The following is a 27,960-nucleotide window of genomic DNA, read 5'->3' on the forward strand; positions in this document are numbered from 1 at the left end:
GGTGCACCCGAAAAGCGCCCCTAGGACCGGCGGGGAGGCACCGAGACCCCAATGCGGGTCACCAAGCCCCCCCCCCCCGGGAGTGGCGTGGGGATCCCCGCTGCCCCACGCCAGGCGGGGGTCCCCGTGTCCGCCCCCCCCCGACGTGTCCCCCAGCGCAAGCCCTCAATGCGCGGGGGCTGCGGCCCCACCGTCGAGGGGGTTGCGGGCGGGCAGCGGCGGGAGGAAGGGCGGGAGGCGGCGGGAGCCGGGGGGGGAGGAACGGGGGGGCCCCGCCGGGCGCAGCGCCCCGAGCCGCCCGCCCCGCGCCCCGCCGCCGCGGTTCGGGGCCGCCGCTCGGCGCCAGGCGCCTGCGCACTGCAGGGGCGCCAGATTTGGCGGGAGGGGGAGTGTCCAAAAGGCCTTTGTTTGATGGCATCTCTGTTTACAGAGTTTACTCTTTAATCTCAACCTGTTTCCTCCTCCTCCTCCCGCGGCTCCTCGGCACTCCGGTGCGCGGCGGCGGAGCGCCTGGGCGCAGCCCGGCAGCAGGGCGCGGGCTCCCCCCGTCCTCCTCCCCCAGCGGCCGGTGCGAGGATGGCCCGGAGACCCCGGCACAGGTAACGCGCCTGTCACTCGGCGCCGCGGACACCCCGGAGCGGGGGGCAGCGGCTCGGCAGACCCCCGACCCCCGCCCGGCACCGGGGCACCCCGCGGCACGGCAGCGCCCGGCGCCCCCCGCCCCGAAAGCGCCGGCAAAGCGGCGGCCCCCGGACGGGGCGGGCGGCCCCGAGCCCCCCACGCGTGCCGGGGGGACCGGGGCTGGGTGCCCACGGCACGGCGGGGCTCTGCGCCCCGCAGCTGCCCACCGGGAAGATGTCGGGCGCGGGTAGCGCGTCCCGTCCCGTCCTGTCCCGTCCCGTCCCGTCCCATTCATTCATTCAGTGCCGGCGGGGTGGGACGGCAGGTGGGCGGCGGGCGCGGGGTTGGACTCTTTTTTTTTTTTTTTTTCCCTTTTTTTTTTTTTTTTCTTCTTCTTCTTGACTTGATTTTGCAGCCGCGGTCCCTTTGCCGTCAGGAGCGCCGGTGCGGTTGCGCCCCGCCAGGTTTGGCTTCTCCCCGCACACGCCGCTCGCCACATGCCGGGGCGCGGCGGCGCGGGCGGGCGGCTGCGGGAGCTGCGGCTCCGACGGGGCGCTCGGCGGGAGCTGTCACCCGCGGCTCTTCCCCGGGACGAGGGCGATCCCGGCCGCTCCGTGCCGTGCCGTGCCATGCCTTGCCGAGCCATGCCGTGCCGTGCCGTGCCGTGCCGTGCCGGGGGCCGGGGGCAGCGGCGCCCCGGGGGCTGCGGACTGGGCTGGATGGGACGGGACGGGACGGGATATGGATGGATGGGGTGGCCGCGTCCCCCGCTGCGGGGCGGGCGCGCAGTGCGGGCTTGTTGTCTAATTAGCCGGGGACGGCGGGTCGGACACGTGGAGGCTTTTTTCTCTTTCTCTTTGCAGCCCGGCATCCTCCCCGCTTCCCCTCCCCTCCCGCCGGGCTGCGTGTGACAGGGGAGAAAGTGGCGCTCCCGCCTTTCCCTGCCCGTCTGCGGGCGGCATTCGGGACCTCGGGGCGCGTCCCTAAGGGAAAAGGGGGCTCGAGGTGCGGGAGCGGGCGCAGGGCCGCCGGGCGAGCGCCGGGCCGTACTTTCGGTGCTGGCGGGGGGGTGCCGCCGGGGCCGGCTATGAATCAGCCGGGCTGTCTCTCCCGACAGCGAGGGGCAGCCGCCGCCTGCCTCGCGGGCGCCTCCCGCAGGGCCCCGCCGGGTGCGGGCTCGGCCGCCGGCCCCGGGGGGAGCGGGGGCGGCGGGGCCGGGGCCGGGGCTGCGGCAGCCCCGCGGGGCGCGGAGCGGAGCGGGGCCGGCGGCGGGAGCGGGCGCGGGCTCTGCCCCGCGGGGCCGCTGCCCGAATTCCTTCAATCACGGGAGCAGCGGCGAGTCATTTCCTCTCCGCCCCCCCCCTTTTCTCCTTTTTCTAATTTTTTTTTTCCATTTCTTTCTTTTTTTTTTTTTTTTCTTTTTTTTTTAATTTTCATTCTTTCCCCCTTTCCTCCTTTTTCCACTTTTTTCCTTTCCTTTCTTTTTTCTTTTCATTCATTTTCTTTTCTTTCCTTTTGTATTTTTTTTTTCCTTTCCTTCCCCTTCCCCCGTACCGTTGCCCCCTTCACCCCCTGCCGCGGCCAGCCGCGGGCGGGGGGCAGAGGCGCAAAGCGACGCTCTCCCAGCGCCCGGTGCTCCTCTGAAGGTGCCGGGCGTCCCTAAACCCTATGGCCCCTCTCTCCTGCTGGAGAGCACAGGTAGCACGGCGGGGCTCGCTGCGTGCCGCGGCTGTGCCCGCCAGGCCCCGGTTATTTAAATAACCCGGCTGCCTCGCTGGCATCGCGGCGGGATGGCCGTGCCCCGCTGCGGGACGCGTCCCGGGTGCTTTTACCGCCTGCGAAACTCGTTTTCAAACCGATACTTGGAAACGGAGCCGCAGAGCTTCCTTTGGCATCCGGGCAGTCGCCCAGCTGTCTCCGCGTGTCGCTCCGAAAAGCGAACCCGCCGTCTGTGCGGGCCCCACGGGGCTGCCTTGGCTGTGGGGCCATGCAGGCTGTGGGGCTGTGGCACCGGGGCGTGAGGCAGGGGCACCCCGCAGAGGCAAGGGGGGAGGCCGCTGGCGTCAGAGCGGGCTCCGGAAAGCATCCTGCCACACGCAAGGTTTGTGGCACATGCCGCAGGCCTGAGGGCTGAGGGCGTGATTAGCCCCGCGTAGTTTCGGAGAGTCTACGCTCAGCAGCTTGTGTCTGGGGAGGTGTTGGCGTCTTGGCTGAACAGTCCGTGCCTCGACTTAAAACGTGATCTCCCGACAACGGGATAACAGGAGAAACAATGCCCGGTGGTTACCTGGCGGAGGGTACAGTGGATTGTTTTATTACAAAACGACTTGATTTGAATGTCTCAGTCACACCTAAGCATGCTGCACCGTACCCCACTGTCAGCTACATCATAGATAGCATAGCATCGTCCCTTTTCTAGCACTGTGGTTTCCATTGCTCAGCTAAAGTGTCAAAACTGCTGTTCATATCTTAGAAACTGGAAATAAAATATTTCCCACCAGAGAGGCAGCTCTTGTTGCAAAACGCTCCTTTAGTTAACTGAGGTAGAGCAAGAGCTGTTTGTGAAAGCAGTAATAGAGCCCTTTCTGCCCATGGATAGCCTCTGGGGAAATCCCTTAGTCATGAATTAGGTGAGTAGCAGAGTATTTCAAAAACACTACGAGGTATTTAGAAATGGAGTAGAGGTAATAAAGTTTTAAGTTAGCAAACTGGGTAGTATAAGATGGCTCAGTCATTCATCTGTTGGTTCCAGGATATTAAATATCCTTGTCCTCGGCCCTTGTCTGTCTAGACCCATAAATGGCAGGCACGTTTTACATTAGTTTATTACATGTTAATGCTACCACTTACTGGCTTTACTTAATTAGAGAAACCTCTGGCTTCACAGATAGGGTCCATAAAGATAATCTCAGACAATGTTATTACTGGTCAGCTTTTTGTATTTGCACACAGTCTATCTTATTTGGGAACAGTAGCGCTATCTGTTCTATTAAACATAAAAACCCCCTAATATTTTTCAGAACGTGTGGCATGAGTTAGATTTTGAGCATGCACTTGTGTAATGGACACAGCCTCTAGTTCTCTTTATTGTCCCAAACATTGTATTTTAATTTGAAACCTTCATTGGTTGAAAGTTTGCCAAATGTGTAATTCACCACTGATCTAACAGTATGAGCAGGTCTAAACATGCACAGTAATAAGAAGGTTGCCAGCCCTTTGCTTGTATCTGTGGATACCAAAAACAGCAGAACCAGTTCGGAATACTAGAACAACAGAATGCAGAACAAAATCTTGTTGTGCAAGTTTTAAAACTTTTATCTGTGTAACCTTTGTAAAGATTGTAGTGTTTTTTGTGTGCTTTGTAATTAAGCAGCTCAAGTCCTCATGTTCCGCTCTGTGTCTCCCTGTGTTTCCTTCTGCAGTATATACAGTAGCGATGATGATGAAGAAGATGTCGAGATGTACGATCATGATTATGATGGTCTGCTTCCTAAGACTGGAAAACGTCACCTAGGAAAAACCAGGTGGACCCGTGAAGAGGTACATATGAGTTCATTCATCTCCAGTGTGTGAAAAGCCGGAGAGGGAGCACAGATCACGTTCTTCTCTGAGTACTTATTTGCATGCCAACTTCAATGACAATGCCAAGCACATGAACAAGGATGTTTTCCACCTATTAGTTACATTCAGTGCTTTACTTAGCTTTGAGGACCACTGTTTTCTTTTAAATAAAATCTGTAAGCACCATTTTTTTTTAAATGTCCACCAAGGTCTATGTTACAGGTATTTGAGTCAGTGCAATCCCTGTTGGAGAAACAGCTCAGGAGTCACCTGCAGCACTGCTGGGTTGTTAGCGCTGCCTCTTTTTGTTTAAGAATGGTTGCCATGTGAGGATTGACGTGTTCTCAGTGTCCCACAGCAGCAAACAACTGTGGCAGACACTGCTGCAGTCCTTTTGTGCCATTTGAAATTTGCACTTTAATTGCAGTGTTATGATTCTGAGTGGAAATAAATTAAAAGCTGGAAGAAAGAAACCCAGCGGTACCAAAATTGAGCATTCAGAATGTGTTTGGCTTCTGAAGGTCAGAATGCGTCTTAGTCACAGTACCCTTGTGCTGACTTTCCAGATAAATTCTGGTATCAAACTCCTTCGCCAGGTGGAAGTCCTGTGGCCATTTAACTGGTTTGAGCTTATTGTGAAATACATTAATACAGTTATTAAGTTATGTTTTGACTTTCTTCTCTCTGACAACCTATATTGATATATAAACAGTGGCAGGTCACCTCTTGTAAGCGTTTTTTATTTTTTTAAATCATAGCCTGCTCTTGCAGGGATGGATGTGGTCTTGACACAGTGTGGGAGGAAAGGATGGCAGCGTAGTCCAATGGCCACTTTCCTGTCACATGAACTGGGAACAGACTGAGAGGCACTAATGGGGGAAAGGGAGGGTCGCTGCCCTCCTCTTATCTCTTGGGGCACTTCTCTCTTGTGTTGCACGACTTCGATCTTTCCCAGGACACGGCATTGCTTTCCTTTGTCTTCAGGGTCTATATTTCTGGCCTTACTATTAAAAATACTGGGACAAATTTCTTGCTGTTGCAAGTATGCAAAACTCCCTCACAACGATCAGGAGCAAAAAGGAGCCATTAATTTTATTGCGCATTCATTGTACGCGGACCAGCAATGAGCAAATTACTGGAACTCCCATTACTTGCAAGACATTTAAAGCTTGAGGCTGTGATTTTCAGAGGTCTCCAGACAGCTGGGTGCCTGAGTGTTACTGAATTTCATTGTTTTTCTGATGCTTGGCATCTAAACATCCATGCGCTCCTGTAAATCCAGTACTAGAGTAACAGTTACATTGCTTTGAGCAGTAAAATGGGAATGTACAATGCACATCAAACAAGAGCACAGAAAAAGTCAGTCTTTCTCCTAGAAAAGAGTAAAGAGCCCACCAAAATCAATTTCTCCTGATCTAGGTAATTAAAAATATGAGAAGAGTACAGACCACCTCTCCTTATTCTCAGGACACGAACAAACAAAAGAAATAGATGCATAAAGAGCTAAAAAGGGGACACTTTTTTGAATACATTTCATTTGCATTGTAAGAGATTGCAGTATTAATTATATTTGTTTGTTTGTTTGTTTTGTTTTTTAATGATTCAGGATGAGAAACTGAAGAAGCTTGTGGAGCAGAACGGCACAGAAGACTGGAAAGTCATAGCCAATTTCCTTCCTGTAGGTGGACATTGGTTTCTGTTTCCAGTTCTAGTGACAACTCTTTATCAGAGGGTTCCAAGTAAGGGAAGGGGGAGTGGCTTTTCATAGTTCATTTTTTTTTGCAGAAGATATAAAACCTCTGCAGCTGGGGACCTCAGAAGTTTGGTTAGAATATTGTGGAAACCCATACCTTCATTTTCCTTGCATTTCTCAGAAAGGGTTGGGAAACATAAAACAGGCTACAGTGGGGGGAAGGGAGATGTTGCACAGTAGATGGTCAATATAACACTGAAACAAAATGTCTTAGCACAAAGGAAAAGTAGCTTTGGTGAATTATAAGTGAGTGGTTTAGAAAATAATTGTTTTGTGAACGCGTCAGCTCCTGTAGAAATACTACATGTGAAAACTACATGTAGTATTATTACATGTAGTATCAGCTCCTGTAGAAATACTACATGTGAAAACAGCTATTGTACCAGATGGTGAAGATTCAGCTTGTGTAGTTGTGGCAATACAGTCATAACTGCAGAAACTATGGAAATATTATCAAATTCAGTGAGCAAGCTGATAGTTCAGCATCTTCTCAGACTTCCCAAGTCTTAAATGTTTAGTACAGTACAGACCTACTGTACTGCTCACATGTCTTTAGTTCAATTACAAAACTCCCACGTGTTTAGTCATCGTAGTTGGCAGTGGAATATGTTGGGCACAAGTGTACCTAGATAAGAATATTATCAGTCTATGTTCATCTTTTTCAAAGAATGATCTACTTTGCATGTTTTACATTTCACTAGAATCGGACAGATGTTCAGTGCCAGCACCGATGGCAGAAAGTACTAAACCCAGAACTTATCAAAGGTCCATGGACTAAAGAGGAGGATCAAAGGGTAATCAGTTTTCCTTTCCATCTGATTAATACCTTAATAATGGATTTTGTGTTTTGGGGCAAAACTCCTAGAGACTTCAGTGGTCTCAGCTGTAATGTGGTCTGAGGCAGGACTGATCCTTTAGTATCAATGTTGAGTATTTGTTTGCATAGTGCTTTCTGAATTTTCTACACAAATTAATTAATGTTGCTTTACAGCACTGTCACATAGAAATGCAATCTAGAAATGTCTTAATTATTGCCAGATTTTTTTTCCTTTTGGGTAAACGTGTAAATGGGAAATGGGGAACCTTAATCATGTGTTAGTTTTACCTTGGCAATTTTGAGAAATGTTGTTGAAACTGTTACCCCCCCACAGAAAAAAAAATAATTCATTGATTCATTATGCATCATTAAATACAGGCAGTTTTTATGTCCTTCTTTGAAGGTAATAGAACTCGTGCAGAAATACGGTCCAAAGCGCTGGTCTGTCATTGCTAAGCATTTGAAGGGAAGGATTGGAAAGCAGTGCAGGGAGAGGTGGCACAACCATTTGAATCCAGAAGTGAAGAAAACCTCCTGGACAGAAGAGGAAGATAGAATTATTTACCAGGCACACAAGAGACTGGGAAACAGATGGGCAGAAATTGCAAAGTTGCTGCCTGGACGGTAATGATATATACCTTCAGCTTTTAAATAGGAAAAAAGGGAAAAGCTGCAGGTCTGAGCAGGCTGTTTCAATTGCCTCGGCCTGCACATTATACATCAAAAATTTTGGAATCAGAACGTGGCAAACCAATGACATCAATGTGTGTTTGTCTCGGTGGGGAACTGTACTATTTGGTCAGTACAAGGAACAGTTCGATATTTTTATGTGCTTTTAATGTTTGCCATAGTCAAAAAAGCAGTAAGTAGAGCAAGACCACAACAGTTTCCTAAATGTACGTGCAGTCTTATTTTGTGCTTTCAATTAATCGACAAGATTTCAATTGGTTTAGCAGTGAAGGATCAGACTCTGCAAGTGGAACTTTACGTTCAGCTAAGGGTATACCTGCAAAGTGACATCCCGTCTGTTTATTCAGAATGGTTTAAGAGAAGGCTGCTTCAGCATTTGTAATTGCTCATGAATCATCCAGTTTTCACCTGGTAAAAATCCATGTATAACATAGGAGAAAATGACTTTCTCACACTAGAGTCATAGACATACTTGTCTCATTGAAAATATATGCACAAGTTGTGTGCAATTTCAGAGAATCAGTGTCTTACACACTCTGTAGTAAAAGTGACTCAACATCAAGTGTAGTCAAGCAAATAATGTAACAAAAGAGGGTTTTCCCTTTCCATTTTTATTCCCATTTTATTCCTGGCAAAACATCTTCAAGATGTAACTTCAGTTACATCTTGAGATCCTTTTAAATGGGCATTCCATAAGTTTTTTTTTGCCTTCAAGAAGAAAACAAGAAAACAGTTGCCACTTGGCAAGTTTTTCTGTAGCCTTCACACATCACAGATACTAATGTCAACAGTATCGTGTGGTGGTGATTTTTTTCAAGTAGAGGACCTGTTGCTAAGTGTATTCTTACAGCCTCACAGAATTTAAGTTTGCTTTTTCTGATTCATGTATTTGAGAATTTGAATCTCAGTTTCCCTGCAGCTAAGAAAAATCACAACAGCTTTGTTTACTGGATTTGCGTACATAGGACAATGTTGTCATTGTCTAGGTGGCCAATTGGAAAGTTGTTTGGGAGTTAGTCTAGCTGTGCTCCATAGTTTTTCTTTCCAGCAATGGAACACAATAAAACAGTAAGACTTACAAAGATGCTGTTGGCAGTCTTCAGGACAGTCTCAAAGGGTTGTTGGCCTTCTCTGTCACCTCACCTCATGAGAAAGAGGTGAAGTTGAAGTTGTTAATGTCTCATAGTTTGAGTACTTCAGGCTTAGAGATTACTTCAAAAAGTGTATAAACATTACCCCATATGTATTTTTCCCTGCCTTTTGTGAGAGGCTGAGAGTGGCGTCTGTAAAGGTCAGGGCTGGAGGAAGGTCAGGGAAGGGCTGAAGGTTTAAACAGAAATGCTAACAGCAGTTTCCTGCCCGTTCACCTCAGTCTGAATTGGAAGCACTTGCTTTTAACACCCCTCACTTTTAACATTGGTGTTTCTGTTGCAGGACTGATAACGCTATCAAAAACCACTGGAATTCCACCATGCGTCGCAAGGTTGAGCAGGAGGGTTACCTGCAGGAGTCCTCCAAAGCCGGCCACGCCTCGGCAGCCACCGGCTTTCAGAAGAGCAACCACTTGATGGCCTTTGCTCACAACCCGCCTTCTGCCCAGCTCCCAGTGGCCAGCCAGCCCCCGCTGGGCAGTGACTACCCCTACTACCACATCACTGAGACACAGAATGTAAGCTCCCAAGAAACATTTTTGTTTTGCTGTGTTTAACGGGTGGGTGCAATTTGGCTGTATCTAATTCCAGAAAGAGCGAAGGGTTTTTTCCTGGTCTCTGAGGACGTGTTTGAGGTCAGGTAGGGATGGCTTTGACTTAAGCACTGATGGGTCTACGTACACTTTAAATTGACTGCTGGTGTTCAGGTGGTGGAATCAGGTTTAGCGTTTTTAGTGTATTGTAAGCAATGGGAATGTTTTGAGTACTGTTTCTTACAGTGGTGAATATATATGCATTTTGAAAATCAGCTGAATCTGGTTAATTCTGTCTTGTATGTCAAAATCTGCCACGTTCACTTCAGTCATATTCTGTTTATGGGTTGCCTGTCAGAACCAAGTAAACAAGTATTGTTTTTAATCTGATTCCTTTCCTATTAGTGATTAATAATGAAACAGCCCACTGCTTTAAACACTCACATTGTAGAGTTTTAGACGATAATAAATTGCATCTTTTGCATTTTCACTTCAATTTAGAAAAATCTTACAAATGCGTCTATAAATTATTCATCTTTTCTCATTCAGGAAGGGTGCATACTTCACATATGAATTTTCTTTCTTCCTCTGTAATGCTCACTGTCATATTCCTAAAAGCTGTTTATTTTGCTTGTAAATATTTTTGGATTTTTTTGCTATTTTGTCTCCATATCTTATAAATTTTAAAGGCAAATTTTTGTTTAACACAAATTCACAGTGCCGGCAGATAACAGTGTCTTTTGTTTTTTTGGCCTAGGTCCCTGGTCAGATCCCATATCCAGTAGCACTGCATGTAAATATTGTCAATGTTCCTCAGCCAGCTGCTGCAGCTATTCAGGTAGATAATTTGAACATCATTTTGAGAGTCAATTTGTTAAACATTTGCTAAGTCAAAATGCAAACATCTTACTTTAAGGAAACGTTTTAATGTAATATGTGTGGAGAGAAAATGGGGAAGGTGGGGGAGTTCTGACAAGGCTAATAATTGCTTTTTCTGAAGTGAATTTAACACACAATAGTTGTCTTCTGGTTTGGTAGCTTTCACTTTCTCCATTTCAAATGTCTGTACTGAAATTCAGCAGGGACTTTGATAGTGGAAAACACAATTGACATTTGTTGCATCTTTGAGTCTAATTTGGCTATTATAACCACAGGACGGCAAGCCATAAGCATTTTAGTTGCTACATCCTATCAGACCTTTATCTTTTCTTTTCCCTTAACTCTTAATTTCAGAGACACTATAATGATGAAGACCCTGAGAAAGAAAAACGAATAAAGGAATTAGAGTTGCTACTAATGTCGACTGAGAATGAACTGAAAGGGCAGCAGGCATTACCAGTAAGATTGTCACTGTGTGCTTGGATGGAGGGATAGCAGCATTACCCCAGTGCTTGTCTTTTTAACTTTTTATTCCCCCTTTGCCTTCGATACTAATCAAGGCTCTATATTTCCGTTTTAAAAGGATGAAACATAGCACATGTATACTCTGTATCTGCCTTGTAAATTCTTCGATAAAAAAAATCAATTTGCGGGTATTTTACTTTGCAAAGTGGGAGCAGGGCTGGGCTCTGTAATATTACATAATATTGGAACCATGATGATCATACTAAAATGAAAAATCCCACAGATCTTAAATCAATAGGATCTGCATTTCTGAAAGTGTGCAATGGTTCATGTGATGAAAATGTAGTGCCTGTACATTAGATTTTTCTTCTCTGTTGTATTCTTCTCTTCAGCTATGTTTTATACTTTGTAAGCTTCAGACCTGGTGCATGTTTGACAGTTCGTTTTACTTCTCCGAATAGTGTTAGATCCTTTATAACTGCATGTGTGGAACAAATGCTGGCTATTACTGAATTCTAACACTTTGTTGTATATGCCATTGGATGTTAATATGTGAAAAACCTTACTTAGTCATTTAACACCATCACCAAAGCCAAGAATCTCCCCAAATCGTTTTTGAAGATAGGTGATAGCCAGCAGTTTCTTTTATATATATTTTTTTCTATTTTTGGGTAATATTTAAATTAATAGTAAAACAACTGCATGCATGATACGTTAGTTTGGCCACTTTTTAACTTTAGTTAATATTTTGCAATTTCTTCTGTTGCATGATCACACTGGAAAGAAACTTCTGTTAATTTGTTCTTCTGCTTTCCTAACCACGTTGATTTGACAGCCTCTTCATTGCATTGGTGTAAGCTGTAGCGTTAGACAGGGATAGAAGAAGAAAAGGAGATAAGCAAACAAAAGCAACTCTAACTCTAAACCCTTTAGCCTTTTACAGTGCTGAGTGCTCACTAGGGAAATCCTGCCGTTTCTTGCTTCTCACAGAAAATGACTTGCAGACAGCTTTTGAACTGTTTGGAGTTAACGCAGTATGAATTGATAACATGTTAGTCATGATCCATGCTCATAATCCTGGAAGTAAATTATGAGGTAACTTTGGGATAACAAATAAGATGCTGATATTACTTAAAACAAGATCTTGCACTGATGAAAGGAAACATCTTGACAATTGTTTCATAGGCATAAGTTTTTAGATGATGATGCAACTACTTTTATCTTTCCTCCAGTGGCATCTGACACCTTGTGCAATTTCATTGCTAAGTTCCTTCTGCCTTTCCCCCCCCCACTTTCTCTTTTTTTTTCCTTCTTCTTTTAGACACAGAACCACACATCCAACTACCCCGGCTGGCACAGCACCACGGTTGCTGACAATACCAGGACCAGTGGTGACAATGCACCTGTTTCCTGTTTGGGGGAACACCACCACTGTACTCCATCTCCACCGGTGGATCATGGTTGCTTACCTGAGGAAAGTGCATCCCCCGCACGGTGCATGATTGTTCACCAGAGCAACATCCTGGATAATGTTAAGAATCTCTTAGAATTTGCAGAAACACTCCAGTTAATAGACTCCGTAAGTAGAACTGCCTCCTCAGGTGAATTTGTGTGTGGTCAAGGAGTAAGGGGAGAGGAACTGGGACCATCCTAAAAGTGTTTTTTTTAATTTGTTTTTGTTTTTCGTTTTTCTGAGTAACTTCTAACTGCTGTGAGATCTGAAGCTTAGCTTCTGTATAACAACACATGGTTGCTCATAAATGAAGCCCCCAGCTGTGAAAACGTGTGCTTTTTGTGGGTGTCACCCTTTCCTGCTGCATCTTGGTATGGGGAGTGTGATTCTTAGCAAATACACAATAGGAGTTTGAAACAGACTCTTACTATATTACATCTCCTTAAACTAAAATCAGAGACACTGTGGAAGATTTTAAGCACTGAAACAAAACTTTTTTATATTTGAAATGACACATTTTGTAGGTTTATGTGTGGCTGCTCATGTATCTGCATCCTTTTCTAAAACGTTTTGTTGTAGCATCAATAGCTGCTTATCAGGGCTTAAGGAGCTTGTCCTGGCATATGTGAAGAAAACATGGATTTTAACTTATAGGTAGCTGAGTGACATTGACACGGCTTTTTCTCATTATGGTCTCCAAGAAACCGTGTGTAACAGGCGTGGTGCGTTGAAATAGGTTTGTTGGTGGCACCTTGCTTCGGCTGCAGAGATGGCTGCTTCACGCAGTGCCATGTCCCATTCCCCATGTCCAGAGCAGTCATGCTGGTTTAGAGACCAGTCCTGGTTTAAAGTCCAAGGTGCTCATTTCTCTGTAATGATTTTCTGTCTTTGTACCCTGCAGAAAATGCTGGTCAAGCAGATAGCAAGGACCTCATTTGACTCATTGTTTCTTTAGAAGCTCAGTTGCCAGCAACACTGTTAGGGTGATAGCTCGATATGCTTGAGGTATCAACTGAAAACACACAAAAGCCATCAGATTATTACTACTCAAATAAACAGGGTCAAGTGGAAATGAATTGGGAAAGACTTTGCTGGTGGTGGTTACTGGTATATCCTAGCGCTGTATTTTCATGAGGTGGCACTATACACTGTCTTATAGCTCCGTGCCTCCCACGTTGTTTCAGGATCCTTCATCATGGGGTGATCTCAGCAGTTTTGAATTCTTTGAAGACACAGACACTTCGGCTAGCAAAGCTCCCTCAGGCAGAGCCGCACAGCTTCAGCACAGAGCGGCCAGTGCATGTAGACCTCCAGGACACCCCACCACAAACCTGAGCAAAATCTTGTCGAGTCAGGGCCCTCCTGGCTCACCAAAGTCCTTGTCTGCCTCACAGGGCAGCCCGGCTCCGTGGGTGCTTCTTCGCAAAAGGAGAGGGCACTCCAGCCCCTTAGCCAGTGGCCACAGTAGCGCCTCGGTCCTGGCTGACGGCAGCAGCTCAACTCCTAAGCGCTCCCCTGTCAAAAGCCTGCCCTTCTCTCCCTCGCAGGTAGATCAAGACTTCTGCACAGATGTTACTAATTCTCAAAAGTCACCGCAGTGTTAACAATTTAGAAACTAATCCCTTGGAACAAATGACTAATTGCCGTTGTGCTTGTTGATTTCACTCTGTGTTTGAATCTTCTCACTGCTCCTAGTCTTCACCACTGGGTTCAGATCACCAGCAAGCTAACTGTTGATTCTCTTTTAAATTCATCTGTGGGGCTTGTTTTTTTTTGTTTGTTTGTTTGTTTGCTTGATTTGGATCATTTTTGTAGGAGAGTACAATTGCTTGCTTTGCTTTTGCTGTTAACTCCTTCAACTACCAGAGTTTAACATTTCTGATCATTTGTAATACTTTCCATCTCTGTCCACTTACAGTATGATTCACATTGACATAGAAAACCCCAAGCTGCATTTAAATAGCATTCAGGTTGTGAGACAAACTGACAACAACCAGAAAATTCAAATCGTGGCTCGCCATCCTCAATACCAGCCATGTGGGGTGGAGTAGGAATGAGGAGAAAATTGGCCTCTTAAAATTGCCTGGTGTGCACTTTGAAATTCCTGTCCATTGTTGCTTTGTTTCACAGCTGTGGCACTATTTAAAAGTGTTGTGTTTTGGTTTTGTTTGTCTGTTTCTGTTGTGTTTGCCTTGGTTTGGTGTTAGTCCTTACAGCCAGAGAAACACTGTTGCATGAAGGTTACCAGAAGATTGCAAGTAATGACTTCCCACTATATCTCCAGTTATGCATTAGGTATCTTAATCATAAATCATTTGCCCAGTGAAATGATACCACGACACTCACAGATTTGTAGACACTAGAAATGGAAGCCACATTTTAGGTTACTAAGTAGAACTTGTGCAAAAGCAATTTTCTCCAGACTGTTACCACTGCCTCCTTTTCAGTCAGCTGTCTCCATTCCAAAACACTCCATGCAGCCATCACAGGCAGCAATTTTCATTTTATACTGTGACAGTGGAGCACTTTGTTTTGAGAGAGAGAGATAATAGGAAATTTTGCTTACTGGCATAACTGCTTTATTTACTACTTCAAAAATTCCTCGATTCCCCTAATAAATCTTTGTGGAGTTTAGCCCCATCTCCTGTGAGTTTCTTTTTGAAACATCCCCTACTCCTTTTCACTTGGTTCTTACCTCAAGCAAGAGGTAAGACTTACCTTACTGCTCTTAATATTAATTACAGGATATGTGCAGAAAATCCAAAGCAGGTTTTTAAGATTTTTCTCTTGAAGTGATGGAGAAATCAACTCTGACTGGGACATGTCATTTTGTTTGTAATTTCCCACTCCGGAAATGCTAGTTTTTGCTTCATGAGTACTCCGACCCGAGTACAGTTTTGTCACATAGTCTGGTACCCCACATGCACCTACCCATATTGTAGAGACAGGAGATTTACTTGCAGCAGTGAGAGAGAAATGGTTTCTTTTTCTTCTGTTCAATAAAGTCAACTTAAGAAGTCAGCCTTGCAATCTAGATGGTCTTGCTGATTTTTCCTTTTCCTGCCTACAGTTCTTAAACACCTCATCCAATCATGAAAATCTGAACCTGGACAACCCTGCGCTAACTTCCACACCAGTGTGTGGCCATAAGATGGCTGTTTCCAACCCATTCCACAGGGACCAGACATTCAAAACTCAGAAGGAAAATCATGTGTAAGTCTGTAATCGCATTTTGTTGTCAGATTCACTAGGGTTAACTTTTTCAGGTTTGCACACAACCAAAGTTCTGGGTAACTGTATGCTTCCTGTGGAGATGTGCTCTAATACATTAAGATTTTTCTTAGTTTGGAGTAAAACTTTCACTGAATAACTTCAGAGATGGGTTATTGTCATTCACGTAGACTCAAGTTTTTTTTTAAACAAAGCCATTCTGCCTTGCCACAGTTAAATAGATGTTCTTCCAGAAAAGCAAAATGGAGTATATGATTGCTGGAAAATAGTTTTCAGAGTCTTATCGCTGTCGTTGCCTGTATGCATGTATTTTTGTAAGGAGCTAATATTTCTAAGCATGTTCCTTTAAAGTTTTTCTCCCTCTTTCTAAAGTTTCAGAACTCCCGCAATCAAGAGGTCGATATTGGAGAGCTCTCCGAGAACACCCACTCCATTCAAAAACGCACTTGCAGCTCAGGAAATCAAATACGGTCCTTTGAAGATGCTGGTAAGAAGGAAACAATGATAAAAGTTGCTTTGATATTAGTGCAGAGGGATGTTCTGGGACTTGCATGTAACGTTTCTTCCTTTCAGCCTCAAACTCCGACTCATCTTGTAGAAGATCTGCAGGACGTTATCAAGCAGGAGTCGGAGGAATCTGCAATAGTGGCTGGGCTACATGAAAGTGGACCCCCTTTGCTGAAGAAAATCAAACAAGAGGTAAATCGCAAACTTACCTGAGGCAATTTAATTCAGCCCTCTTTACTGAGAAACTTAGACCAATACCATTTTCTGTTAAATAGCTGTGTCTGTTTTTCTTTCATGTGAGCCCCAAGATCTTAGTGTCGGTTCTATATAGTGTACTAGGCATGCCTAATTCATCTCCCATTGATTTCCATAGAAGTCTTTCTGCTGTTTTCAGCAGGGGTTTGCTTGGGCTGTTCTAATGCAGTTTTCATTTGAAACTTAAAAAGAAAAAAAATTAGACAGGAATTTGGATTGAATCTTTCTAATATTGGTGAAAACTATAGAAGAACCCCACAGGGACCAAGCTACATGGAGTGACTTAGAAACCTGAACATTTGAGGACGTTGCATTATATTACTTTGTCACTAAAATTCTAAAAATACATATATTCTCAATCCTTTTTAGGGGATTAAACTCTTGAATACTGACAGCGCTGAGTGCAAGTATTCAAAGTTTTATTAGGAGGGGATTTTTTTGAGAACCTTGAACATCTTTTTCAACAAAGAGCAAGGTTGCTGTAAAAGAAAGTACTGTAAATGCGTTGTGCACAGCTGTGAAGAATATTTGTTCGATTTGTTAAACAACTGACAGATATATCTCCTTCTGGCCAGTTAGATACTGTTATTTTCATGGTTCCTTTCCTGCTTTTAGGTGGAGTCTCCAACAGATAAAGCTGGAAATTTTTTTTGCTCGAATCACTGGGAAGGGGAAAACCTGAACACTCAGCTCTTTACACATGCACCTACTATGGAAGATATGCCAGTAAGTGCGAGCTTTCACACCACTAAATGATTTTTTTTTTTTCTGTTTTGCACCCCTTTCAGTTCTTAAAAGGAAAAGAATTTTTATGGTTGACCTTCCTCATGAGTAGGCATTACTAATTACATCCATATTGTTTTCCTATATTAAGCACATAAGAAGCAAAATTGTGCTCTTAATTAGATCACTGTGATGTGTATAGAAGGCCACAGAAGTTGCAGTCTCTGAAAAAGCCCTTAGTCTTTATAAAAAGCGTGCACGTGGAGGGCATCTGTGCCTGTGTATAGAAATGAGTGGGTCACAGAGTTAAAACTGTGAAAAGAAGAAGACACTCTGTTTTGTTTTGTGCAGAGGAGACCTGGCATGTTCATGGTTTCCTTTGTCCCACCAGACTGCTTGGTGCTGCTGTTGTTCTTGCACTCAGGAGTTCCAGGCTGAGCTGTGCTCCCAGGCTGAGCATGCGTTTGTGGCGGTGCACAGCACTGCTTGCTTCACAGTCAGGCCAGGTTTGCTTTTAATATGTTCAAATTCCGGTTGTTTTCTTGAGTTCCTGACAACATTTTTTTTTTTCTTTCCCTGTTCAGAATCTTCTTACCAGCTCCATTTTAAAAATGCCAGTGTCGGAAGAGGATGGTAGTTTTCATAAAACATTTGCCATGCCTAGGAACAGGCCACTAGCTAGTCCACTGCAGGTAACAAAAAATACCCTTATATGTCTATATATAAATGTCCTTTATGTATGTGTATATGTGTACATACCTAATGCTTTCTGACAGACTGATTTTAGGCTTTTGGATAAGGGAGAATGTTCAGGTGAACATGGTTGAGGATTGCGCCATGCCTGTGGATGCAAGGAGATGGTGCTCAGAGCAGTGCTGGGTTGCTGAGTGTGGCAAAGCCTTTCACGTGGGGTGCTGCATCTCAGCAGGCTCTGGTGTTGCAGGGGTGGGATAGTCCCTGGCTGGCTTTCACACCACGCCAACCATTACTCACCAAAGCAATTCCCAGGCACGGTGCGGGAGCTAACATGGGCCGGAGGCTCTTTCCTGCAGACTTGTTGGACGCGGTTGTGCTGTTTTGGAGAGCAGGAGGGTTTGATAGTAGGGCGCTGGCCAGAACTTGTCAGCCAGCCTGGGGCAGGAGGAGGGACTCCAGCAGCCCTGGTGCACAGGTTTGGTGCAGCCGGGGCTCCTTCTGCACTAGCTCCAGCAGCACACCGGAGATGCAGGAGACTCCTAAATGCTCCTTGTACATCATGAGGCCTCTGAGATGAATTAAATGTGCGACACTTTTAATGAGAGACAGGTGTCAGGCTGGATTTGGGGCAGGTAGGCTTCTTCCAAGTGTTAGCAGTTGTATACATTTGCTATGCTTTTGAATAAATAAATCACTATTATGTACGGCCTGATCCAAAGCCCACCAAAGTCATTAGCAGCCTTTTTGTCAATTTGTGTAGACTTCAGATCATGCCCTCCAACCTCTTTCAGAGAACAAAATGCAGTGTAGATAATGATTAATTGTACTTCCACTACAACCCTTATTTTTGAGGTGGATGAGTAAGTGATTTTACATCCCTTCCCCACATGGGTGAGTTGAGGGAGAGCGTGTCATTCCCCAGAGTGAGTCACTGTCAGAAAGGAAATTATAACTCCACCGTTCCTGACTTTCAGAAAGACAGTCCACATGGCTAAACCTTTATTTCCCCTCTCTCTTGAAAATTTACAGTAGGGGTTATTTGCAGTAAAAAAGAATGAACGAAACCTGGTTTAGATTAAGCCTTTCTAGCCTGGCATTATAAAGATATTAAAATTTCACACATGTCCCCGTTTTTGCATTTCAAGCATCAGTAATATATGCTGATGGCAGTAACAGACCTGTGTGAGAACTGGATTTTTATTTTGAAATGTGAATGAAATATCCTGAAATTTAAACAAAGCAAACCACTTCTGGATGGATGAAACATTACAGTTTACTGTGGAGCAGGTTTACATTTACATTTTGTAGAGTCTTTTGGTGAAAACAGCTTCAGGGAGCAGGGTCAGTGTCTCCCCTCTGCAGGGGGGTGTCCACAGTGGCAAAGACTCACCCTCACACTTCCTGATTTGCTCTTTGCTCATGAGCTGCACCACGGTGGGGGGCCAGAGGAAGGTTTGAAGACTCGCCCTCTTTCTGCAACCTGAATTTAAGGCAGTCGTTCGGGGCCTGACCTTGAATGATCTCATGGTGGAGCAACCCAGGGCTCCCACTCTGTGGGTACATGTGCTTGGGTTCTCTGGTGCCTGGCCATGTCCAGCAGCCGGACCCCAGGCTCCTCAGTAGACTTAGGGCAAAATTTTCAGGTAGCTAAACAGAATTATGGCGTAGGTTGTCCTGTTAAGTGGTGGTTGCCTGCGCTCTGCCTGTAATAAAAATGAAGCATCTGAGGTGCCTGTAGAGTAGGATCTTTTGATCTTGGGTATAACAATGTTATGTTTCCTGCTATCTAAAAATAATTTCTTTACAAGCTGCTATAAACGAAAGGTCTTGTTTAACCTACTCTTCTAACTCATGCTGATTTTGGCCCAGGAAGTTTATACAAATAAGGTTGTGGCCTATTCTGGATCCCATTCTTTAGTCCTTGGTCAGGAAAAACCTTTAGTTTTGCATGCTAAAAGTCAGGTATTCTTATTGTTTGGATAAAGAGGACTTTTGCTTAGGTAGAACTGAGTTAAAAAGGATTTCCCAACTCATCTCAGTGTTTAAAAAGTGTTGAACTGAAAGAAAAAGCAGCTGTAAAAAGCCCCCAAATTAATACTTAGTTGCAGCTTCTTTGTGTACCACTATGAAGGTAAAATTATTCTATTTGACAATGAAGAAACACTGAGTGTTTCAACTGAAATGTAACCTAAACAAAAAAAAATGAGGTTAGAGGCATATGAGTCTGCAGCATAGACAGGTTTTTCAGAATGAAATACAGTCATTTCAGGACAATGCTGTCTTGGGTGTCCACTGCTGCACAGTCTTAGTGCCACAGCTGTGAGGGGGAATCTTTTTCCCCAACAAAGCTTGCTTGGTCCCAAGAGGGGAATTTAGTGTCATACAGCACCAAAAAGAGCTGTGGTCTGGATCTGATTCATGCCAGAATGGGTGTGCTGCTGCTGTGTCCCTGTGCTCCCTATCCGTCACAGGGGAGCCGTGTGCCTATCTTGAGTACACAGCCTGTCTAAAGGGTGCAAAGGTGCAAAGCAATTGAAAATGCTGGTATTTGCGCTTCATTTTTGACTTGTAGCGTTTTGTACGTGATCAGATTTTAATGTGTTACTGTTCCATGCTTTCCAGCTTTTTGTTGTGTTGCCCATGTACACGTATTCACACACACACACATGGATGCACACACACTGAACTAAATCCATCGATTCCATGCAGGTAGAAATGAAACACCAGGGAACTCATTGGGGTGAAATTTAATTGTGTCTGCATATGTTTACATTGCTGCTGTTAATACTTTGGGACTGATCCAACAATTCTTACTGAGGCAAATTCTCGTTGACTTCAGTCCAAGCACGAATTATAGCACTCTTTCCACACTGGGACGTGTGCATGGAGAGGGAAGAGAGAAAGAACACTACACTTTTTTTTTCCCCCAATACTCTTTTAATACACTTTGTTCCTAAAAATCCATTTTGTTTTAAATTTCAACTTACTTAAGAAGGAAGCAGTGTATTTACCAGCCTGCAACATTTTTCATTGCTTTAGTAACTTGCACTGCATTTACTTAAAGAAAAAGATTCTTGGCTAACCATAAGCTCACCAAAGTGTTTGATTACTTACAAACATTCAAAACAAACTCTTAAAGATACTTTTTACTGCATTTTGGATGCACAACTGATCATATGCAACTGGGTAAATGATAGCTGATGACCGTATCAGTTGGCATGATGTGATTCACCATCACTTGAGAGGAACAGCATGTGACATCATTTGGCAGGCGAGGGCAGGATATAACGGCACTGGGAATGTGGCAGTATCAGTATTACATGCCAGAACAAGGGGAGAAAATGTCCTTAAATCCAAGGAGTTTGGGCTTCATCCTCATTTGGTCCCTTCTCTGTAAAATGCTGGGAGTAAAAGCACTGTGTGTAGGACCTTTCTAGTAAGGTGTGAAGATTCAGCCTGCGTTTTTGTCCTGCAGGGCAAATCTTATGGTTGTGCATTGGATATTCTCTTTCTGGCGGGAACAGGAGATGTCTTGCCATCCCCATGTGTTGCCTAAGCATGGAATTAGTCTTACACTGCATTGCATGGATCCCAAATATTTTTGCTTCATATTGGCAGAGTTAGTTACAACCAGTGTTCTATATTTTTGTCACTCATACCACGCTCAGTTTCACTGCAGGGAGATCTTGGCCTCACTAGGAATTTTTTCAAGGGTTAAGATTTTGGGGTAGTGTATGAGGCAGACTGATGATCTATACAGAGCATTTGCTTGAATTGCACCAAATAAGTGGTTACATAAAAACTATGTTTCTGGCTGTTCCTGTCTAAAAGTTATGTTTTATTTCTCATTATGTTCTGTAGCCAGTCAAACAAGTAGCAGTACATAATTCAAACTATCCTAACATAGACATTTTAACAGTTAGAAAAGTAGGCTAAATTGTAGGCCATCCACCTAACCCTGCAGGCTATCAAAAGACACCATGAAATGGAGCCTTTTAAGAAAATAGCGCTGCTTTGATATCTTCTTCCCCCAGTTACAAAGGAAACAACACAAGGTAAAAGCCCTGCAAGCTAAAGAGAATGTTCTTAAACCCAAAGCTCCTGTCACTTTCCATTTTTTAACCACAGACTGACACGTTTCAGCTCGAATTTCCTGACTTTCAGCGGTTTATGTAACCCTTTTCTTTAAAGAGTAAGTTTAAAGGATTTTAAAACAGTTACTTAGTTAACCTTTTCAAGAGCGTGAGCTGTCATTAGCCTTAATTTTCTCCATTTTAAAAGCAAGTTGTGGAATTTCATTTACAGCTAGTTGGAAGACAAAGCTTATAGGCGAGGCAGCAGGCTCTCCTGCAGCAGCAGACCTCAAGAGGAGCCTTTCTCTGGCTTTCCTCCATGCCTCTTTCAGGCAAGAAGATCTCAAAGTCTCATACTCTGCTTTGTTTAATCTAGGGAAAGGGGAAAACATGCTGTGTTCAAGTCCTGGGAGTTTCAAGATTTACATAGCAAAGAAAAGTAGCTGTGAAGTTCTCCCGCACCAACGTTATCTGTTCTCTCCTGATCTGTGCAGGAGCTGTGCTTTGTTCAGGTGAGGAAAGCAAAGGGAGGTTGGAAAGTACAGGTCGGTCATTGCATGTTTTCTTCCCAGAGCAGCAGAATTCAGGGTGTGAACAGTTCAGGAGTTGTAGCTGCGCCGAGCAGGTGATGGTCTCTCAGCTTTCAGAAGCTGTGGAGCAGTTGCAGAAAAGGGAAGGCTTGGCAGTCAGCCATTTGCAGCCGTGTGTTCTCATCTGTGAATACAAATAAAATTACTTAAGGTCCAAACTAGAAAGGTACCAAAGATCCTAATATGAGTTGCAGGTGCTCAGACCATTTCTATCTCACCCCCGTTAATCTTACTTAGAGAGCTCATAGTTCTCAAACAGGAGTTTTGTCTGAGTGAGGGCTTCAGGGTTAAGCTCTTAAAAGCACCATCAAATAGCTCTGCCTAGCACTGGTATCAGGCTTTTAATAAAAGCTGAAGAGTTTGGCTGTTTTTTTCTTGCACATACAGCAAGCTGTATTTCTGAACAACTGCAGAAACCACAAAGTTTGGGGAAAGGCTGTCCCACGCCCCAGAGAAAAACTAGCAGAAATAGTGCTCTACCTTAGGAAATGGAGTGGAGTAGTAGAGTTCTTAGCTGGTCTGTGCTGTCTGTTCATGATCAGTAGAAGAGCTTCCTTTGCTTCTGCATTCTTACAGAATGGAAAACCAAACAGTTATACATTAAATCCATCACATCACATCCTGCTATGAAAAGCCTTTGTTTAGGGCACTGTCATTGATTGTTTCAGTGCTTAGGAAGGAATACTGAGTTTCTGTTGCAAGCCTTCTCTTCTGTGGCATGTTCTGCAGATTTGGCTAATGTGACGCAAACGTATGTAGCACCAGCAACTTTGCTGAAGACATCTGTCAGCACAGCGGGGATTTAAAATCTGTCTTTTAAAATATTTCTTTGCCACTCGTACAGCACTTCCAGCAGTTGGCCAGCTCTGCAGGGTGCTGCTGCAGCGGTGTTTGGTTTTGCTGTCCCCTCTCAGGCAAGGTGTTGTGATGCAGGAACTCTCTTACAGCACATGAAGAGATGGGCTTGAGTGCAGAGAGTTTGAAGAGCACCTTTCCAGAGGCTTTTCTTTCCTTACTCTTGTCTGTTTTCTCTAGATGGTCCAAGTTTTTATTTAAAGTGCTTTAACTGGATATCCCAGTTACAGCTCTGACAGCTTGTTTACTGTTCACATCTGCCGAAGGGCAGTTGAAGGCACATTACAGGATAAGTGAGGTAGTCCTGCTGCCAGGAGAAGGATGTGCTGGTAGGATTACTGAGGTTAAAAAAAAAAAAAAAAAAAAAAGAACCAGGGTGAACAACAGAGCTGGAACTGTACCATGGGTCTGTAATTTTATGCTATGGGAACTCACAGTAGCATACCTTCTTCTTCCCTTACTCCCAGTTTTAATTTTAAAAACTGCTGTGCATGGAAGAGAAAAATGCAGCTATGGAAATGCTGGCAGACAAGGCTTAAATTCTTTTAATTAACAGCAAAATTAAGAGTAGTGTCCTGCTCTTTGAGCCAATAAAAGACATATTTGGAATGAATCATACTGCGGAAATCCCTTTCTTTCCCCACTGGCTAGGGATTTAGGTGCCAAAAGGAACACATCACTCTTAGACGGCTGAATTTAAGTGGAATGAATCCCCTGATCTGATGAAAACATGCACATCAGTTTCAGTGGGTTTGGGGTCAGGCCTTTTGGCTTCTAATTACAAAGCTTCTGCATTTCCATCCATTGATCTGCAGAGTTGTACCTTTAAAAGTGATAGGGGAGATAAAATGAGCTTTCTCCAAAGGGAGTGTTTTAACTCTGTTTCTGTGCTGTTTTCCTGCATGCCCCTAGTTTTTTGCCCGGTTCTCTTCTCTTCTGATGAGTCTGGGAAGCACTGCTGTCTGCAGGGCACCGATGCTTTCTGGTAGTAAAGCCATGTCAATACTCGCTGAGACGCTAACATGGAAGGAGACAACGTGTTTCTCAGTCTCCAATTTTGCTTCCCCTTTTTACTCGGTGATCCCTAAGCTGCGGGTGTTCAGCCCCGGAACCTGGGTCGTGAGACCCAGCGCTCCCTGCCAAGAGTGGAAGCGAGTTTCTTGCGTTCAGATGACTTTCACACATGCCTCCGGCGCTGCGCTGCAGGGCTGGCAAGGCAGAGGCATTGTGCTTTGTTATGTGCTTGCTGCTCAGAGCCAAGACTTCACACAGAATATGTTTATTAAAAATGCCTACTGTAAATGTTACGTGAGTTCCCCGGGATGAAATTGAAAATTCTCAGTAAGTAGGCTGCTTTAGTAAATACACCACTTTGGGTCAAATTCTGCATTCGCCATCTTCAGTGAGACTGGAAAGTTAGTTTCTTTTTATATATTTCCCTAGGAGGAAAAAAAAAAAAAAAAAGTGTAATGTGTTTCTGGGAAAATATTATCAAGGTTGAAACTCAGTGAGGCAGCCTGTCCCACACTGTCTCTCCAGCAGAATTTTGTGCAGGCAGGAGTTGGGGATCCAACTGATCCTCCCGTCGCTTCCCGTGCCAGCTGCACCCTGATTCCCCGGGATGCTGGGACACCCTGGGACACCCTGGGAGAGGGCAAGGGGTTACAGCCCATGCGGCTTCTGCTGCTCCTCTGACATCAGGCTAAATGAAGACCAGGCTTTAGGTGGAATGAGTGACATGTAGCAGCCTGCTGAGATGCTGGAGATACCAGGATACAGATTTTTTTTTTCTTTCTTTTCTAAACACATGGCTGTTAATACAAAGAGCTCAGTGTAGATACTAACAATTAAGCCTAATTTATGAAATCGGGACACTACTTGCCTGAAGTTACCTCCAATTTTTAAAAATTGGGCTTTTCCTGATATGTTTTCAGTTATTTAGGGGACTGCTGATCTAACCTCTTTAGACCAGTGCTTTGAAGTTTTGGAAGATCACAGAGAAACATTAGCTGGACACATATTTCTGTCCTTCAAAATTATGGATATTTTGGAACTGCCAATTGCTTTTGAGGTGCACAGACCAAATCTGACTTCTGTGCAAGACTGATGGCATTGCACCAGCCCTAATGATATCAAGCATTAGCCTTGATGCAAATGTCTCTGAGATAATATGGGAAAGTGTATAAGTCCCACTGAGGAGCTGTAGGAGGTTGCAGGTTCCCAGCTGATGTAGGCACCTTTGTAAAAGTTACCCTGGAAACTGTTTAAGCAAAACATAAGAGAAACTGTGGCATGTCCCATGCATGTCTGCAGCACACAAAAAGTGTGTCACACCTGGTTTTGGCTGTGGTGTGTACCCGAGGCTGAGCCACTGCACAAAGTATACAGCCCACTCAGGCTGAACAACACCAGAAAGAGGTGTATCATGTTTGTTCACTTCACAGGGGTGGCTTTCACACAAAAAGCTGCAGAAACTAATGATTTGAGGTTGGACCTTGTTCTCCTTCACATGGAGAACTCCTACTGAAACTTGGCAGGAGTTTTGCCTACAAAAAGTCATCAGGAACAGAGGCAACATTTGAAACATCTACAGAGAAGAGAAAGCCATGTCTGGGGAATCGCAGAGGACTAGCATGCTTGTCCCCATCTTGGTTGTGCTTGCTCTTTGGTTTTGTCCCTTTTGAGCCTGTAAGCCCTCCAGAACAGGGAACCTCCATCCTTGTGTCTGTACCAGTGCCATAATTAGGGCATGTAATGAAATCTATCTCCATTTTGTATGTTGCAGAGCCTTTTGACTATACATATGCCCCAGATAACACTGTTTACAGTCTGAAGAGCATTCTTTGAGAGCGTAGTTTAAGGATCCTCTTGCACAGCTAGCAACTAGAAGGAGCATCATAAAGAGCCATGGGCTTGTCAGGACACTTCTGCTCTTAGCAGATAGTTTGCAGTCCACTAATGCTTTACCCAGTGTCCTAGTTTTTGGGAGGGCTTTGGCTATCTTGTTGAGTGATGTAGATCTTGAAATGCAAAGCTGACCCTTTTGTAAGCAAACAAAAACAGTTTTGTCTCCTGATTTGTCTTTGTTGGTGGATCTTTGGGCTTAGACCTTCTTAACCTTGAAGAGTATTTTGACCCCCTTGTTGGCAGGCAACCTTCAGCTGAGGACAGCCGTGTGCTTTTTTGGAATGCAGGGCGTTCATACAACTGCTTCTATATAACAATCTAGTTTTTATTTAGGGCTTAATGAATACCTCACTGTGGAAAAACAGATAGACTGAGTAAGTGAAAGAGTTCAAGAAATAAAACAAAACATGTGTATAAGTGTGTGTGTGTTATACTGGTAAATTCCAGGAGCTTTGAAATTTCTTTACTGTTTATAGCTCAAGGCAATGAGAAACATCTCACATGGGTAGTGAGTAAATAAACATACTGCACACAGCCTTCTGTGCAGATATGTTTATCTCACTTCAACATTATACTAAATGGTGTCTCTAACCTCCATAAATACCACAAGAAGTAAAATGGCTTACTCGATAATTAAAATGCTGTTTCTGCCAAGGGTCCCCCCACGTCTCTTCTCTTTTGCCAGAGGAGCTCTGCTAATGGGCACGTGCTAATCGCTGCGCACAGGTGAAAGCAGCTTTGAGCGCGGGCCTGTTTGTTAGCTGTGGTCAGGCCATCGGGATCATCAGGGTGGTTCAGGGAGTGCAGAGGCATTGCAGCTGCATCGCTAGAATGAGGGCTCAGCAGTCATTTTTCTGTGGTTACTGCACCAAGCATAACTGAAGGTTTTAACCTGCCTGTGCCCTGTTGACTGTAAAGTCCACCTGCAAATAAAGTGTCTGTTTAGACCTTAAATGGAGGGGAAAGATGAAAGCCGAGGCTGTAAATGTGGACTTGTAGAGAAGAAACACAGTGGGAACTTGAGAGGTTTTGAATCCTGGCTCTGCTGGGTGGTGTGGTCTGCCTGCCCCTCAAGTCTCAAGCTGGGAAGCAAGGACAACACGTTTTTGGCTCTTGTGTTGAGGCGTCACTTTCTGTGGAGACGGTACAACATCCTGCTGTAGCTTCACGCAACTCTTAAATAAACCAGTTCACGTGATGTTCACCCCAAATCTCCCCACTGTTTCCTTCCAACTCAGCATCTGAACAATGCTTGGGAGTCAGCGTCCTGCGGGAAGATCGAGGACCAGATGGCCCTGACCGACCAGGCGCGCAAGTACATGGCCGCATTCCCAACCCGGACTCTGGTGATGTGAAAGGGCCGACGGACTTCTCCGGAGAAGCATTATGGTTGTCAAACACTCCACGTTCGCTGGGAAGTCCCTGTTCCTCTGCGTGAAGACTTTCATTGAATGGGAGACAAGCCTATCTTTGTTGTGGTACAACAGTTGGGAGCAGCACGAAGTGCATTTAGTCACTGAGCATATATATTCTTGTTGGATTTCACCCAACTTAAGAGGATTTTTTTTTTTTTGAGTAAGCGATACTTGCCTAAATTATTAGGTACTAAGTTTTAATCAGTAATTAATGATCTTAAGTGCAGACTTATAATACAGGTAATTTTTTTTTTTTTTTGTACTTTCTGAGATCAAGCAGACCTAATGCACCAGTATTGTTATTTCAGTGATGTGCTATCCAGGGGTGGGGTTTTGTTTGTTTCTTTTTTATTTTTTTTATAATAAAGAGCAGGTACTCAGATTTATTTTAAATCACTGAACAAAATGCATTGGTGTAAAATACCGAAGTGAAAAGCATTACTACACACGCTAGTCTGTGCAAAGGGGGAAAACTGATCCAAGATTGTGAATGCTCAGACATCCATGCCTCTTGAAATACTCTTTCATCCTGTTTATGGTTCTAGACCATTATACATTGTGTGTTTCTGTTGGGGGGGGTTAATTAGCTTGCTTTAAAAAAAATATTACTGTATGAAACATAGATTTATGAAAAAAATTATATTTTTATTCAGTAATTTAATTTTGTAAATGCCAAATGAATACTGTGTTTTGCTGCTACAGACCTTAGCGTGTAGACATGCTGCTAGTGTAAAAGGAGCAGTAGAGCTTTATATGGAAAGAAAACAGATGTTGATGTTAGCTAA

General features: G+C 44.4%; 1 protein-coding gene across 3 annotated transcripts; it reads left to right on the forward strand.

Moving 5' to 3' along the window:
- Positions 1-576: 576 nt before the first annotated feature.
- MYB (MYB proto-oncogene, transcription factor) lies at positions 577-27,115 on the forward strand (the record flags this gene model as incomplete). 3 transcript variants are annotated; one of them, XM_084283600.1, is made up of 15 exons in its annotated part: positions 577-599; positions 4,044-4,161; positions 5,789-5,860; positions 6,637-6,729; positions 7,156-7,376; positions 8,877-9,111; positions 9,884-9,964; positions 10,360-10,464; positions 11,792-12,049; positions 14,994-15,136; positions 15,527-15,641; positions 15,728-15,853; positions 16,532-16,642; positions 17,224-17,331; positions 26,999-27,115. In XM_084283600.1, the coding sequence occupies 15 exons, from the start codon at positions 577-579 to the stop codon at positions 27,113-27,115; spliced, it is 1,926 nt and encodes a 641-aa protein (XP_084139726.1). The 3 variants fall into 3 exon arrangements, with proteins under 3 accessions (XP_084139726.1, XP_084139727.1, XP_084139728.1); XM_084283601.1 differs by lacking the exon at positions 10,360-10,464; XM_084283602.1 differs by lacking the exons at positions 9,884-9,964; positions 10,360-10,464.
- Between the last annotated feature and the right edge of the window lie 845 nt (positions 27,116-27,960).

Source organism: Netta rufina (genome assembly GCF_964035555.1).
Source record: "Netta rufina genome assembly, chromosome: 3".
Taxonomy (NCBI): Eukaryota; Metazoa; Chordata; class Aves; order Anseriformes; family Anatidae; genus Netta; species Netta rufina.